Source organism: Mobula hypostoma, chromosome 3 (assembly GCF_963921235.1).
Source record: "Mobula hypostoma chromosome 3, sMobHyp1.1, whole genome shotgun sequence".
Classification (NCBI taxonomy): domain Eukaryota; kingdom Metazoa; phylum Chordata; class Chondrichthyes; order Myliobatiformes; family Myliobatidae; genus Mobula; species Mobula hypostoma.
In genome coordinates, this window is record NC_086099.1 from 107204434 (window position 1) to 107222439 (window position 18006).

At 41.0% G+C, this 18006-nt stretch overlaps 1 protein-coding gene across 1 annotated transcript in view; it reads left to right on the top strand.

Moving 5' to 3' along the window:
- The first annotated feature begins 476 nt into the window (after nt 1-476).
- The window catches only part of prss12 (serine protease 12), a 165725-nt gene continuing 148195 nt past the window's right edge, over nt 477-18006 (top strand). The window contains exons 1-2 of the mRNA XM_063043572.1: nt 477-835; nt 12090-12228. Of these exons, the coding sequence (XP_062899642.1) occupies nt 505-835; nt 12090-12228 (470 nt within the window). The 5' untranslated portion in view covers nt 477-504. The remainder of the gene's footprint in view (nt 836-12089; nt 12229-18006) is intronic.

An 18006-nucleotide genomic window follows, 5' to 3' on the forward strand; every position in this document is an offset into this window, starting at 1 on the left:
CCCGATTAGGGCTCTCTTAAATTGTTTCCCATTTTCTTGTAATATTGACAGGACGCTGGTGTCAAATGTTCGCCAGGTGCCACTCTAGAATAAAACATGGTACATCGTGCAAGTCAATTCTACTTTCTCTTCAAAGTCCGAAGGAAGGTGCGAGAGGGTCCCTGTACGAACCAACCCCAGCCCTGCCCACCGAGCACCTCACAGCTGAGTGCGGGACTGGAGAAAGTTCACACGGGATGTAAGAACAGCCTCTTCGCACTCCGCTTTCTTTGTACCAGAGCTGCCGCCAGGCTGTCCTATGCTTGAAGACATAAGCAGGCAGCGTTAAACGCTGACACCCCCCACCCCCACCCCCGGTGTTTGATTGAGCTTCCTTCTTGTATCTGTTTTATCCTTTCCCACTCCTTCACACAGCTAACGGGGTTCAATAGTCGATGCCTGTGGGATTGATAGCTCCGGGAGTCGCCTGCCGTTGCAGATGGGTGCTGGCGGATAACGATCGCGATGAGGACCACTAGCAGCTTTCCGGCTGCAGCTGCTCTGCTCTGCAGCGTTGGAGTATGTTGTTTTAGCACGGCGGGATCCAGTAGCCTCCCGGGCGACTGTCTGCACAGCGCAACCGGCCCGGCTATTTCGCGGCGGTCATTCGGGATCACCGAGTCCGGCCACAGGTGCCTGCAGTGGAGCGCCATCCCCAGTTTCGTCGAGAGGCACCCAGACAAAGGTCTGGGGGATCATAACTTCTGTCGCAACCCCGACGGGAGGCTCAAGCCCTGGTGCTTTATCAGAAATCGCCGTGGAAGGATCGATTGGGCTTATTGCGGCTGCAGGCAGGGTGCGTACTAACACTGGACTCGCTGTTCATGTATCCAGACAAAGTGGGAAGTGCACAGAGACGGTGCAGTGCTGGCTGGCACTCGGGAGCAAAAGCTCTCTTGAATGTTATGTCGATTGTGTGCTGCTAGATTCAGCTAAAGGTTAAATTTATCATACGCACCATAGTGCAATGAAATTCCTTCTTTTTGTGAAGCTCTCTGTGTAGACAGTACATGTTTAACAGTTTATAATTAATTCCTGTGTACATCGTTAGTACTTCGTTCTTAGTCATTATTAGCAGCACCATAGAAGAAGGTCGGATGTTTTATAGTAGTTGAAAACTAATTCTGCTATACAATAATCGTCGTAGAGTAAATAAAGTAATTGATGTAATGCCTCCGCCGATTATAACCCACCTGTAAGAAATTGTCTCAGCTGACTCAGAAAAATATTCTTTAACATGGATCTGTTTTTAATTAATAAGAAAGTGCTAGCGTACGGACAAAGAGGGACAAACTTTCAGTAAGATTTGTCTTTTAGAGCAGGGGTTCCCAACCTGGGGTACACAGACCCTCTCAGTTATGTGTAAGGCTCCATGGCATAAAAGAAGTTGGTAACTCCTGATAGAGAATTTGTAGTTTGGGAGTGCAAAGCTAATTCTCAGTAAAATGGTCCTCAGCACATGTGTCACCATGGAAACAGTTGATGCCTTCTGAAACTAAGGGATGTTGATTGAGCAACTTACTATATATGTTTATCCCAGAAAACGAAATGATTGCCATTTGGAGCTGTCTCCATCTCTGAATGCATTATGACATTAGATAACATGAAAGATATTTATAAACCGAGCCAAGGCTGCCTTTACAGATACAGTCCTTTATGAGGCAGCATTAGGTTGTCCAAGTGGAATGTGTGTTTGGCACCAGCTCAGTTGCACCATTTGCAACTATTATTTGGACATGTATATTCTTTCCAAGCAGATTTTTGGTGCCATGGGCTGAAGATGATGATCCCTTATTTCATCTAATAGTGCGAGTTATGTTAGATTTCATGTTTTCACAAATATATCAGCATTTCATTTTGACTGAGATACTATTAAATTTTCCTTATGTTCAGAAACTTGAAAAGAAATCCCTTTGTTTTCTCAGGTCCATTTCTTCTATGATGTGGTTTCCCATTATCTGTTCCTAAAACGTGCCAAGATATATCAAAGCACAGACACTGAGGCTGCTCAGAAACAAGGCTGCAGGATAATGTCTGTATGACCATATCCCATCCGTCTTTGTTTAACCAGATCAGCATTGTGGTCTAATTGACGCTGTGGTGTTGTTTATCCAGCTTCTCTAAACAGACCATTCCCACATTCCAATAACTCTCAGAGTAAATAATTGCCCCTTAAATTCCCCACCCAATTAAGTTGGTTACCATCTTATAGTTACATCTGTAGTTTTAAACTCTCAAAAAAATTATCTCCAACTCTTCCTCCTATGTCCTGTACAAATGCTATTTATTCCCTTTTCTCAATCTCTTTGCTAGCTTTCCATTCTAGGACATCAGAGATGTCTTCCTCCTTTAAACCCCTTTAAAGAATGGGGTTTCCCTCCCTCCACTATTGATGCTGCCTTCACCCACATTTCCTCCATTTCCCAGTCCTCTGCACTCGCCCTATCTTTCCACCACCTAAATATTGATAGATTTCCTCTTATTCTTACCTACCACCCCATCAGTCTCCACATCCAACACATTGTCCCCCATACTTCCGCCATCTCCAAAGGGATCCTACCACTAAATTTATCTTTACTTCCCCCCTCCCCCTACTTTCCATAAGGATTGTTCTCTCTGCGGTTTCCTTGTCCATTCTGTATCTACACTGATCTCCCTCCAGGCACTTATCCCTGCAGGTGGGCTAAGTGCTACAACTGCCCACACACCTCCTCCCTCACCTCCATTCAGGGCCCCAAACAGTCTATTTCAGGTGAGGCAACACTTCACCTGTGAATCTGCTGGGGTCATGTATTGTGTCCAGTGTTCCCAATCTGGCCTCCTCTACACTGGTGAGACTGATCATAAATTGGGGGACCCTCTGTCGGGTACCTCTGCACCATTTGCCAAACATTTTTATTCCAATTCCTACTCCCGTTCTGACGTGTCAGTCTGGGGCCTCCTCTTGTGTGAAGATGAGGCCACGCTCTGGGTGGAGGAGCAACACTTTCTATTCCGTCTGGCTACCCTCCAACCTGATGGCATGAATACTGTTTTCTCCTTCCGGTAAACAATTTCCTCCCTGCCACCTTTATTCCTGACTGTGGCATTCACTTCTTCTCACCTACCTGTTACTTCCCCTGGGGTCCCTCCTCCTTCCCTTTCTCCTATGACCCACTATTCTCTCCTATTTCCCCCCCCACCTCTTTATTCTGGCACCTTCCCCCTTCCTTTCCAGTTGTGAAGAAGGGTCTGGGCCTGAAACTGACTATTTACCCTTTTCTGTAGATGCTGCCTGACCTGCAGAGTTCCTCCAGCATTTTGTGTTGCTTTGGATTTCCAGCATCTGCAGACTTTTTCATATTTCTGTCTACATATCAGACCCTTTCATCATCTTAAGTACTTCTATTTGGCCATTGATCAGCCTCCCATCCAGAACCCTTTTGACATTTATATCCTTTAAATTTTAGATCATCCTTGTAAACCTGTTTTCCACCTTCTCTTATGTAGTCTTTTATTTTAACAATTTGAAGACCAAAACTGCACTTTAGGTCTTTGAGATTCAATACGAAAGTTCTCTGTTTTTCGATTCTATCTCTTTAGAAATATACTTTGATGATTGAGTTTACTTAGGAGTATTTAGATGTGTTGTTACTTTTAGTGATTTATGTATTTGGATTCCACGATTGGTGAGCTTCTCCAACACATTTTGATCCCTGAGACAGATGGGTTTGGGTCAAGCAGAAAGTTTGTGTCACAAGTCCCAAATCCTCTGTGCTGCCCTTTTCATGAGTCCTGATGAAGGGTCTCTGCCCAAAGCATCAACTGTTTACTCTTTTCCATCGTTGCTGCATGGCCTGCTAAGTTTCTGCAGCATTTTGTGTGTGTTGCTTGGATTTTCGGCAACTGCAGATTTTCTCCTGTTTGTGATTTAACCCATAGAGATTGGGTTTCATGGAGATTTGGAGATCTACTAAGTGATAGGAGGTGTGAAGGTCAGCAGCAAGTAAATTTTGTTGCAGTGTTGCTATGGCTAAGGCAAACAGAAATGTTTAGTCCAGGTTACCCTCACTTCCATGAATTCAACGATCACCTCCATCAACAAATCTTGTTCTGAAGTCTCCAACCCATTCACTGTGAGAAATTCCTTATTTCCTGGAATTGATTTACTCCAAACTTATGAATATGTTCTTCTTAATTTATCAAACACTTGACATCACAGAAAAGGCCAATGTCCAGTGATAAGCTCCAACTGTTCAAGAGAAGATTCATTCGTTCAAGGCACACTTATTGAGTCAAATTGTAGGGAATTTGCTCCAGCAATGATAAATGTATTTCTGTTGGGATGATGTATGAATTAGGGAGCAACTAGCAAGTGGTATTGATCCCATACTTTTAGTGGCCTTACCTTATCTGGATAGTAGAAGTCATGGATTTGGGATGTGCATCAGAAGAAGTCTTGTGGAGTAACTGCAGTGGTTTTGTAAGTGGTGCATAATGCAGCTATGATACACCACTAGTAGAAGGAATGATTGATTAACATGTTGGATAATGGGCCACACAAGTGGCAAACTTTGAGAATATAATAACAGCTGCACATATCCAGCCAATTCAGGATGATTTCTTTACACTCCTTACTTACCCCTTGCGTACATTTGAACAACTGAAGTGCATTGCCTGTCTGATAGCACGTACAGAGAGAGAACAAAAGCAGGCTACATTTCTGGTCAATGATATTTCTTGAAAACTCAAGATAAAAAAGCAATTTCTCCACATGCCCCCTGCCTTTCTGAATATTTCCAGCATTTTTTGTTTTTATTTTCAGATTTCCAAATTTCATAGATTGCAACAGCACACTGAGCAACATCTGCACTATTATTCAGGATCTGAGCTGATCGATCTGCAATAAGCACAACTATTTTCTTTATGGTTGATATTACCTTAGACTACTACTTTTTTCCCTCAATTCCCTTTAACTTCCATGTTACTGGGGGGGGGGGGGGGTGAATTATGCCAGGCTTGGTCATATATAGCCCTGATGTCAAAAGTAGTCCTTTTCCATTTGCATCTTGAATTCAAATCGTTGGACGAGGGTTGAAGATCAATTTGAGGCAAATATGCCCAGTGGAATCCAGAATGAGCATCAGTGACTGTGTGGTGGTCAGTGTAATATCCATTTACTGTAGATTGAGAATAGACTGTTTGGGCTTTCAGAGCATTTATTGAAGATCACTGGAACAGACGGTGTATTGGAGCTGGGGCTATGTGAATGAACTATAGCCCATTTTGCAACAAACAAGTCAATTTACCAAGAAAACAAGAGATTGTTTAGACATTAAAGGAAGCAGGAAATATTGCAATTTTTCTCAGTGAAAGAATGATTAATTTTCTGATGGAGGGGAGTTGCTTATAAATCCATGTAGATAAAATCAATTCCAATCACATTCAGCAGCCTGGGAAACAAGCTGGAAGAATACAGGAATTATCCAATCATTTCCATTCTGGTCATTTATAGCATTGTCACTCCATGTAGTCTAATGGCAATTTTTCACTCTACGCATGAAGGAGGCACTCAGTTAGACCAGCCACAAATGTACTGTAGCTACAAGAATAGCTGAATGGATGGGTGACTCCATTTCCTTTTTTCATGAACTAGAATGGAATATTCTCTGCTTATAGGAGACTGCAGCTATAAGAAGAGAATATTGTCCCATGCAAAACAGTGTGCACACCCACCACTCAATATTTATTCTCTGCACCACCAGTGCATTTTGGCTTCAGTAGGTGCAGTTACTCATTTAGGCAACTTAGACAGCCCTCTGAACCCACAACCTCTATGACCAAAAACGTCAAGGAGAACATCTTCATGAGAGTACCAGATTCGGAGGTATGATTCTGAGTTTTCAGATGGCACTATTTTGGTGGTGGTGTTCATAGTGAGGAGGTTTGTCTTAGGTTAACAAATGATATTGACCAGCTGGGAAATTTGGCAGATTTTGGGAGGTCAAATAAGGATAGGACACATACCATGAGAGGCATTGGGGGTGGGGAGGGGTTGGAATTGGTGGGTATTCCAGGGAGAGTGGTGGAAAGAAGGATCTAAAGTAGACAAGAAGACATTAAGGATGCTGGCCTTCATTAGCCAGGATTAGAACATAATGACTTAGAGGTCTTAGTACAACTTCATAAAACTGATGGAGACAGCCGTGAGAAGTGCAGAGGAACATGTGGAGTAACTTCTGAAATGCCTGCTTTGCTGCCGCTGCTACTGTGCGATCGAGAATCTCCAGCGACGAAGGCCCCAAATCCTCGGCTTTGCGTATCGCCTGTTGCCGGGGCTGGGGTCGAAGCGCTTGGCAGAGATGGTGCTTGGAGGCTCGGAGTTTTCGGATGGACTCGGAGTCAGACTGTGGTCGGATGCTTCCAGTATGCTGCATTGGCAAGTTTGCGGCGCTGAAGGTTCACCGTCTGAGTGAGATGATGGGACTTCCGAGAGACTTTGAGACTTTTACTGTGCCATGGTCTGTTCTTATCAAATTACAGTATTGCTTTGAACTGTTGTAACTATATGTTATAATTATATGGTTTTTGTTAGTTTTTAAGTCGGTTTGTCATGTGTTTTCATGATATCATTCTGGAAAAACATTGTATCATTCCTTAATGCATGCATTACTAAATGACAATAAAAGGGGACTGCGTGTCCTCATAATCATAATCATAATAACTGTGGTTAGGCCACTGAAGTATTGTGGGCTGTTCTAGTTGTCACACTATAGGAAGGATGTGAATACACTGGAGAAAATGCACAGGGAACTTTCCAGGATGCTGAGTTAACTGGGATGGAAAGTTTCAGTTATGAGGAGAGACTGGATAGGCTGGATTTGTTCATTTTGGAGTAGAGGAGACTTGTGGTGGGGGGTGTCCTGAGAGAGGTGTACAACATTGGGAGGAACATTAATAAGATGCATAGTAAGGAACTTTTCCTTCTGATGGTAACATCTAAAATCAGAAGGCACAGGTTTAAGTTGATGTGTAAGAAGGTTTGAGGAGGATTTGAAGGAAAAAAGTTCACTTAGAGGGTGTTTAGAATCTGGAGCACACTGCCTGAGAAAGTGATGGGGGACAGCATTTACGTTTGTAAAATGTATCAAGATGTGCATTTGAATCACCAAGGTATATACGGCTATGGACTAAGTGATGGTAAATGGGATTTGTATGATTAGAACCTGTGCAAGCTGAATGGCCCAGTTCTATGTTGTGTGCCTCTATAACATTATGACCACTGCCACCACTCTAGGTTCTCCTTTAGGATTCTCACAGGCCTTCTTGGAAATATTTTGCAGCTGGCTCTATGCCAAAAACATAGACCAAAACTCCATGCCCTGTAATACCAGAAGAACTATTGTGGTTTAAGAAGATGACTCAGCACCTACTTCACCTGGACAATTAGGAATGGATAATACATGTAATCCATGCCAGTTATGTCCACATTTTTTTATTTTAATGAGATACAGTGTGGCGTACAATATTTGGTGGGACATTAATAAGGTGCATAGTGAGGAACTTTTCCCTCTGATGGTGACATCTAAAATCAGAAGGCGCCAGTTTGATGTGATGTGTAAGAAGGCTTGAGGGGGATTTGAAGGATAAAAGTTCACTCAGAGAGTGTTTAGGATCTGGCCCTTCAAGCTACGCTGCCCAGCAGCTCCTAGTTTAATCGAGCCCAGTCATGAGACAATTTAAAGTGACCAGTAAGCCTACCAACCAGTGGGTCTTTGGACTGTGGGAGAAACCGGAGCTCCCAGAGGAAACCCTTGCCGTCATTGGAAGAAGGTACAAACTCCTTACAGGTAGCAGTGGAAATTGAACTTGGATCGCTGTGCTAACCACTATACCACCACACCACCACCCCCCAATAAATTTTGAACCAGGGACCTCTCGATCTTCAGTCAAATGAGCTACCACTGAGCTATACCCCGACCTCTGGACAAGGAATTTGGACAGGCGCTTAGATTGGAAATGTTTAGAGGGTATGGGCCAAACATGGGCAGATGGGACTAGCTTACATGGCAATTTTGGTCAGAATGGACCAGTTGTACTGTAGGGCCTGTTTAGGTGCTGTGTTACTCTCTGACTCTTAAGAATCAAGCTGATACCCCTTTTATGGCAGATGCAGCAAGACTCTGATCCAACCCTTTTACAAGAAAGAGAGCAAATTTCAAAGAAACTCCTTCTCTTGATATAGGCAGCAAGATTCACGAAGACCTTCTTTGCACAAGTGCAGCATGATTTAGACTAACTCTTTCTACTGGCAGATATATAAAAAAGATTCAGATATAATTATTCTCACAGTCAAATATGTATAGTACACCTGCACAAATGTTGTGATGTTTTCTGTAAGGACTGTTTTAAATAGCTGAATTTTGGGTTCTAACAAACCGCAGAGAACAAGGAATATATTTCAACTGAACAGTTGCTCCAATCACTTATCTATCGCTTAAATATTATCTGACAATCAGCTACATGCATTTTTATGCTAGATATGTGTTTAACGAATTTACTAAAAGTATGTAAAGTCAATATTGTAGCTGTAATTCCTTAACAGCTACCACACTTAAATAAAATGGCTCTTTATGATATTAAAAAGCAAGAAGGCAAATTATCCTTTATTCTGTAATGGGGAAAAAAGCTAAATACAGACAATTTAAGAATATAGCATGGCATTTTAGTAAGAATATTGTACGAAATATTTCATACTGAAAACTCCAAAGCACCAAAGTCTAAATTCAGAAATATTGAAATTTAATATTTTTTCCGGTGTATGGTAAAAGAGAACACTATGCTTCAAAGCAAGACTGCTGCAGAAGAAAGCAGTAAAAAAATGCTCCCCAGATGTCGTGATAAGTGAACCAAATTTAAACAATTGCAATTTACCCGGTGGATTCATGTGAATTGCACCAAGTTATCCATAATTATAACAAAATATGTACTCTCAGGCATGCCTTACAAAAGGTTTGAGTAAGAAATGGGATACCATACTGAAGTGACAGGAAATGCTTACATATTGGCTGCTGAAATAGGAAGGTAAAAGTGGCCAAGTGTGCCATTCCTCATATTTAGATGGAGGAGTGAAGGTTCACTCTCAGCTGGCTGGAAATAATTTCCTGATGCATACACAGCTGAATGCTGTTTTGAAACCTTGTGGCCTAGAATTTGTTTTGGTACTTTCAGTTGTTAGGAGAAATTGCATCTCCTCACCAACTCAGCTGCAGAAAGTTCAACTTTTTGATGAAGGCTAACAAGATGTGTGGGACCAGCTGGAAAAGTTTTAACACTATGTAGCAAGTCCATAAATAGTTATAAGACGTAACAATCTCATGAAACTTAATGCATTTCAGTTGTGAGACAAAAAGTAAGATGTCATTTTTGGGAAGTTAGTGACAGTACAGTAATCTAACAGTTAATTGCTCATCTGGCTCTAGCTGGAAGAAGGTGTACCATTTCCCATAAATGGAGTGGAGTGCCATCACAACCGGTCAGCATCAGATGGCATCTCATTGGCTCTTCAGTCAACCCTAGAACATCTGGACAGCGAAGATACATACATCAGAATGCTTTTTATTGGCTATAGCTCAGCCACAACCCCTCAAAACTAATCAATAAGCTTTAAGACCTTAACCCCAATATTTCCTCGTGCAACTGGATCCTCGATTTCCTCACTTGGAGACCCCAGTCACTTCAGATTGCCAACAGCATCTCCTCCACACACATGCACCACAAGGCTGTGTGCTTAGCCCCCTGCTCTATTGGCTTTACACTTATGACTGAGGCTAAGCACAGCTCCAATGACACGTTTAATTTTGCTATTGACACCACTGTCATAGGCCGAATCAAAGGTCGTGAGGAATCAGCATATAGGAGGGAGATTAAAAATCTGGCAGAGTGGTGCCACAACAACAGTCTCTCATGCAATGTCACCAAGACCAAGGAGCTGATTATTGATTAAGAAGGAAGTAACCAGACATCCATGACCCAGTCCTTATTGGGGGATCAGAGGTGAACAGGGTTAGCAACTTTAAGTTTCTTGGTGTTATCATTTCCAAGGACCTGTCCTGGGTCCAACATGTAAGTTAGTGCCATTATGAAGAAAGCACGACAGCGCATCTACTTCCTTAGAAGTTTGCGAAGGTTCATCACATCATCTAAGCCATTGACAAACTGCTATAGACGTGTAGTGGTGAGTATATTAACTAGTTGCATCATGGCCTGGTATGGAAACACCAATGCTCTTGAATGGAGAAGCCTACAAAAGTACTGGATATGGCCCAGTCCGTCACGGGTAAAGCTTTCCTCACCATTGAGCACTTTTACACAGAGTGCTGTCACAGGAAGGCAGCATCCATCGTCAAGGACCCCCACCTCTCAAGCCATGCTCTGTACTCACTGCTGCCAGCAAGAGCCTCAGGACCCACACCAGCAGGTTCAGGAACAGTACCCCTCAACCATCAAGTTCCTGAAATGGAGAGGATAATTTCACTCAATTTCACTTGCCCCATCACTGAACTGTTTTCACAACCTATGGACTCACTTTCAAAGTCTCTTCATCTCAAGTTCTGGATATTTATTCCTTATTTACTTATTAACATTATTTTTTCTTTTTGTATTTCCACAGTTGTTGTCTTTTACACATTGGTTATTTGTCCCTCCTGTTGAGTGCAGTCTTTCAGTGATTCTATTGTGTTTCTTGGATTTACTGTGTATGCCCGCAAGAAAATGAACGTCAGGATTTTATATTATGACATTCATCTGGACTTTGATAATAATTTTGCTTTCATCTTTGAACTTAAATACTTTGGTCCTATAGATATTTTGACAGCAACATCTGTTTTGTTGTTCCCCATATAAAGGAAATCTGTTCATTCACCTGCAATATAAAAAGCAATTCTCTACATGCTAACATTGAAATTCAAGGCCTTTCCACATTGAATAAATCTTGTAAGTTATGGCACATATTGCACATTGATTAGTAGTTACTGTTTGCGAATTTGCAATAGTGCAAAGGAAGTGTAATAAAGTGTTTGGAGAAGTATAAAATATCAATCTTCAGCGGAAAGCTTTGTGTCGGGCTCATGTTCCATTGCAATATGTAAGCACATAGATCAACAATTTGCGTAATATGAACTACATGCGAGTTGCTCTTAAACTACAACAATTTTCAGAGTTGGTTCATGTTCAACATAATATTTTCAATGAATCTGTCTGATTGAGAAATGTTTGAGAATATGATACATATTTGTCAAGTTGTTTGTTCAGTCAGGCCCTTTAAATACCACTAGAGCAGGCCTTTCAGTGGTTTCGGAGGCTCATTTTCCACTAATGACCTTAACTCATTATGGGTCTGACATGCATCAATGATAATTATTGAAATAGCTTTATATATATGTGGGACACAATTGATACCATGATGCATAGTGATCTGTAATGACATTTTATTATGTACAGAGGTACTGGAAGATGTGTTGCAGATTGTGTTGTAAGTTGATTAGCTTGGCAGAGAAATTATCATATAGCATTATCATAAATTAAATATTACACTATGATTGAATTTCTGTCCTATCTATTCAATTTGCTGGGCTTTTTGAGCTCAAATCTGAATTTTGCCACCTACATTTTGAATTTTTGTTGATATGGTGTGGAGAGTAGGTCTACCTGTCTCATTATAACATCCTAATTCCTTGATGACCTTTACTTGAAGCCACAGTGCAATATTACAACAAATGCACACAATAGCTTTCTCTGGTCTTCCTTTTAAAAAGAGCGATCAAACGTGCTTCATTAACTTCCTTAGAGATGTGAATTGATAACTAATATAAAAGCATTATGAGTTCTTCAGACATCATTCCAGGTAAAATGTGAATTCTCCTAATTACCTTTACTATTCACACACTCCTTACAACTTTGTTTTCATCAAAGGAATGTCTGAAATTCTCATTCCCACTTCCACAATAACTGATGACATTTTCTGTTTATATCTGTTTGTCTAAAAATTAACCAATATTTTATTTTATCAGGTTTAGTCCGATTGCAAGGAGGTCAGAAACTTGGCGAAGGTAGAGTTGAAGTGTACGTGAATGGAGAGTGGGGAATGATCTGCAGCAAGAACTGGGATGATCGGGACGCCTCAGTTGTCTGTCGGCAGCTCGGACATGGGTAGGATTTGCAAATTGGAACTTCTGAACCTGGATTTTATTTGAGCATTATCCCAGAAAGCTGAAAAGTTTCTTTGCTGCCTGAAATGGAAGTAATTCTTTGGTTCTGTCATAGAGTTTTTGCAAATAAATCTGTCAGACAAAGTATTTTCAGTTATTCAAGAAGAAGGTTTGGCAAATGCATTAACTTTTAGTTTCTGTAATACATTGTAATGAAATTAGTGATGAGGATAATAATAGTCACCCGTTCAAATTGACTGACGAAGGGTCTCGGCCCAAAACATCGACTGTACCTCTTCCTAGAGATGCTGCCTGGCCTGCTGCGTTCACCAGCAACTTTTATGTGTGTTGCTTGAAATTCTAGCATCTGCAGATTTCCTCGTGTTTTCGTTGCTATTGTTGTAGCTTTTCCCCTCCTGGCCACTTGTTCATTAACATATTGTACTTTTATGTTCACTGATAAGTATTATTAATCTGCCTTTTGAAAACAGCTTAAACAAACAAATGCATCACAGACAAAATGCTGGAGGAACTCAGCAAGCCAAGCAGCATTTCTGGAAAACAGTAAACAGTCAACTTTTTGGGCCGAGATGCTGCCTGGCCTGCTGAGTTCCTCCAGCATTTTGTGTGTGTTGCTTCAGGGTAATTGCATTAGTTATTGTCAGTTCAGGCTGAAAATTTCACATTTTAGATAATACAGCTCAGTGGCTGTTTTGTTTGTTCTTGATAAAAGACAAACTTGGGTGGGAAAAAAACTAACACATTTATTTTATACAGAATCCTACAGGTATGGCTTTAGCTCGACCACTTTTTACTCAAAACCTTCAGCAATGTCACTTCCAGTTCTGATGAATCACATGCATTACACACAGGGAACTGTAGTTCTTTATTATGTACAGACATAATAACACAGTGGGCTAAAGTTATTCTGGCTTAGTTATATCTTTTACAACTAGCCCAAGGACTTGTGAATCTTGTATCTGGAGCTGGATTTGGGTCTGAATCTATTCCTGGTGATTTCTTCACATCATCTCCCAGTGTACCCCTCTCCTTTTCCTGCTGATTGTATCTTTAACTAGACAACAGGGTGACCCGTTGGGGCACCCTTTGAGAGAAGGATAGTGCAGTCTCATGTGACCAGAATGAACATTAAATTTTCCTGAATGCTATTGGTATCGCTTTGCTTTGGAAGCTGAAGTAGAAAACCTCAGTTTATTAAAGAAGAACGATGCGTAGCAAAGCAAATATAGCTCCTCCTTGTTTACTGATGGACACGTTTGATGGCATCATTTCTGGTTTATCTGCCACCCTCGTGCCTCTTGTTGTCATTCTGGAGATGTGCAGTCCTTTCATCCCCCGTCTCTTCATCTTTCCTGCTGTTTACTCTTTGTCTCTGATCCTGGAGATGTGCATGCCTCTCCTCCTCTGTCTCTTCTTCTCTCATCTTTTTTTGTCCTGACGCTTTGATCCTGGAGTCCCTGGCCTCATCTGATTCTTGTTCTCTCCCTCTCCATACTGCTTCCCAATGACGTTTGGCAACATCTCTTGACCGTAATGTCCCCTTTCCCTTTCCACGCAACATAATTAGGCTGACCATTTTTTTTACCCTAATGCTGGATAGAAGATACAAAGCACTAACACCAAAGGATGCTAATTATTCTTGATGATGTGGTTGGTGCTCTCCTAAATGGATGTGATATAGTCACCCCTGTCCTTTGACTGCAGCAAAGGGTTTGATGGGTGTCTCGAAGTATGTCATTACAATAAGATGTGATTATCTCTTATTGATGGGTGGCAGTTAGATCTGTTCCATTTCTGCACATGCTGATGGTGATTAGCAGAATGTGATCCCTCGCAATAGAGCTGCCCTGCCCTTTTGCTCTGGTAGGTGTCTCTGCTGAGACTGGCCGTGCGCATGCGTTAGGCTGTCCAATTTCCATAATGGCCGATCAGCTCTCGGGTGAAAACCAACCTGTTGATTTTTTGGCAAATAAGCAATTTTATACAAATATATAACCCTGAACTTTGCCTGCATTCTGTAAGTTAGCGCATTTTAATTCGATTTAGCCAAAAAAAGTGCCGCTGTAGTGCACCATTTGTGGTAATTGGAGGTCACAAACAGACAGAGCATGAGAGTTTTAGTATTATATAGATATAAATCACCTCTAGAAAATGACAAAAATATTTAAAACCTGAGATTCTTTGACAGAAATGCTTCAACTGTCATAAATGGTACCCTCTTTTATTAAGCAACACACATCAAATTTGCTGGTAAATGCAGCAGGCCTGGCAGCATCTCTAGGAAGAATTACAGTCGACATTTCAGGCCGAGACCCTTCGTCAGGACTAACGAAGGGTCTCGGCCTGAAACGTCGACTGTCCCTCTTCCTAGAGATGCTGCCTGGCCTGCTGCGTTCACCAGCAACTTTGATGTATGTTGCTTGAATTTCCAGCATCTGCAGAATTCCTCGTGTTTGCCCCCTTTTATTAAACAGCACCAGACACTTTCACAAGGAGAAATATTTTCTCCACATTCATCCAGTTAAAAGCCCTCAGGGTCTTGTATGTTTCAATCAAATTCTCTCTCACTCCTCTAAACACCAATGGAAACCTATCTGCCTCTTTCAACATTTTCCCATAAGACAACTTGCCTATTTCAGGAATTAAACTAGTAAATTTTCTCTGTACAGCTTCCAATCCATTAACTTAATTTCTTTAAAAAAGGGACCATTACTGTACACAACAGTCCTGAAATGCTCACATCAAAGTCACGTACAGTATCTGAACCACTAACCCTTGTAATAAATAAAAACATCCTATTAGCTTTAGCCTTTTGTGTGTCATGTATGAAGGCATCAAGACCCCTCTGCATTTCAATTTCTCGCCATTTAGACAAAATGTGTTTTTTATTCTTCCTGCCACAATGGGGAAATTCACATTTTCCCATATTGTACTATGAACTAGTCACTATATCCCGTAGTAACCTTCTTTGCAAGAAGAAGGCCTGTCAGTCCTGTTCCCCCTCTCCTTCCTTCCTTGTGGCCTGCATCTCGTCTTTGATACACAAGAAGAAACTGGAAAACCAGAGGCAGGCCTTACTTGTCTTACTATTGTATGAATGATCATTCTAAATAAAAAATGCTATCAGCTCCTACATGCATTTTCAGAGAAAAGCTGTCATTCAGGCAGACTCTGGCAAGTACAAGGATGGAAGGAAAGAGCATGCCGACAATGTTTTATGTTAATTGATGTATTACATAATATTCCTTTGATCACCAGGATGAAGAAAATATATATTGTATGTTCAGAAATTACTTGATTAGCATTTACACATTACATGCTTTTGATTTATGAGATTGACTCCAAAAAATCAGAGGCTGCGGCATCAGTGAGCTAGCTTTCAAACTTCCCGGCAGTGAACACGAGCTTGTTTAACTCACAACAGATGTCCTTCAGGAAACACCGACCAAAAGAATAGTGTTTCTGATTGGAGAATGGATAGGCTTTCCAAAAATGGTCTATCTTTCTGGCTGTAGCAATGAGGGATAATGGTAACTACAAGGCCTGTCCTCTGATTTCATAGTTAAACAATTATCACAGTTAATGTAATGGCAGTGAGCTAGCATTCAATATCCTGGACAAAAATTGAATCAAGTGAAAGGTTTTAAGGCCCTATCAAATTGGGAGATTACAGAACGAAGGATTGACAGCTTTATGGAAACTGTAGAGTGTCTTTTCCAGCAGAACCTTGCTAGCTACCTAGGAAGTGACAGATCAAGCCCTGTGCCTGCCTGCCCTTCAGTTTTAGGCTCCAGGGTAGGTACATAAAGAAATGATGGTACTAGCATGAAACCTATTGGGTGACACCTTGCCCCTAGTGCCAATCCTCACTTCTCTGGTAATTTAACAGGAAGTGAGGAGGTAAGTTTGTTTTGAATAGGAAGGCTTTTAGTTGAGTAGAAGGCAGAAGTGACTCAGTAAACAAAACTATCATCAGAATTTATCATCTGAAAAGCTGAGAACTGTAGTTATGGTGTGAAATTGGTGAACTTGCTCTGGAGTTTAAGTGCGTAAACATTAATTAATAGATCTTTCTGCATAATTAAGAAAAAATGACTTATATTTAATTAAGGTTTCTCCTGTCAGAATATCTGGAAACAAGTCACGACCAGTGCAGTATAGTCATTAATGCTGTAATGGAAATAAAACCAATTTTCCATGAAGGTATGCAAAGTACAAAGTCCCACTGTTAATGTGGTTGAAGGGACGTGTCCATTTGAGAATTTCCTTCCATTGTTTACACATGCATTGAGAAAGGAGAAAAACATCTCTGGGGTTCTATTCCTGATGTTATCCAATAACCACAAGTGTCTTGTGAAGAATTAGGGGGAGGATTTATCTACATTTCTGAAAGTGGAAATAATTGGCAAGGATTACTTTTATTAACTATACCTAAATGCTCTTGAGAAATTGGTAGAGAATTTTTTTCTCAGCATCTGTTTGGTTTGTCAGGTCATTTCAGCATTAACATTCTGCAAGTTTCAGATTACATAAAGACCAGACTGAGTATTTATGAGAAAAAGATAGCTTCAAGGTCTTTAACATTGACTATTTGATTTTTTTTTTTCAGATTTGATTACTTAGGTAAATTTAAATTCTGCATTTTCCATGGTGGAATTTGAATTCATTTCAGTATCATTAGTCCAGGCCTCTGGATGGTTGGTCCAAGTAGCATTAACTCCATGATATCAGAGGGCTGATGGCACACAGAAAACTGTATTTTAGCAAGAGTTCCCATTTTCACTAGTAAAGAAGATATTATAAAATAAAGTTTAAAAAAAGGTTCATTGGATTTAAATTTAACAATAATGTAAGATGTAAACTATAGAGTCAGTCACTGGATGATAAGTTCTTTATGAAAATGAACACGTTGAATGGTGGTTAATCAGTTGTGGGGCTGACACCGCATCCTCAAAGTGGCACGTGGTGGTTATTGCGATGCTATTACAGCTTGGAGTATTCCAGAGTTCAGAGTTCAATTCTGACGCCATTCCATATCCTCATCGTGGAATGTGTGGGTTTTCCTCGGGTGCTCCTGTTTCCTCCCACAGTCCAAAGATGTACTGAGTAGGTTAATTGGTCATTGTACCATTTGTAAATTGCCTCATGATTAGGTTAGGGTTAATCGGGGTTGTGAGTTGCTGGGGCAGTGTAGCTCAAAGGGGCCTACTCTGCGCTGTATCGTTAAATAAATAAATTCTTTTTGATTGCTATGTGATGCAACTTCTGTGGGGGAAAAGGTAATCAGAGAAGTACAGAATCAATTGTTTGTGTTTTCTTAGTGTGTGCTATATCCCCTAACTCAGTAACACGCTCGGGTGCCCAGACAAGCATATCTGTGTCAAAGCTGAACAGTAAGCAATATGTTTTACAATATAACATCATGATTTTACATTGCACATGCATGGCTCGCACTCAACCAGAAACAATGTTACAGTACATGAGAGTCCACTTTCATGAGTATCGATAAGAAGGGACCTACAGAGCAGAAGCCTAGGAACCCACTTTAGATAATGGAGTGGTGTTCCTTTTCCTGCTCAATCAGACTGCAAGCCTCAGCTTCCTTCTCAAATTTGATCACTACTACAAACCTTTCGCACATTGTGATACCCACATTGCCCTAACCTGACCCTTGACATCTGAGATGATAGTCACCTTCATTTTCTACAACTTATCAAATTGCACAACACCTGACTATCGATACAAAGCCTTTCACTAT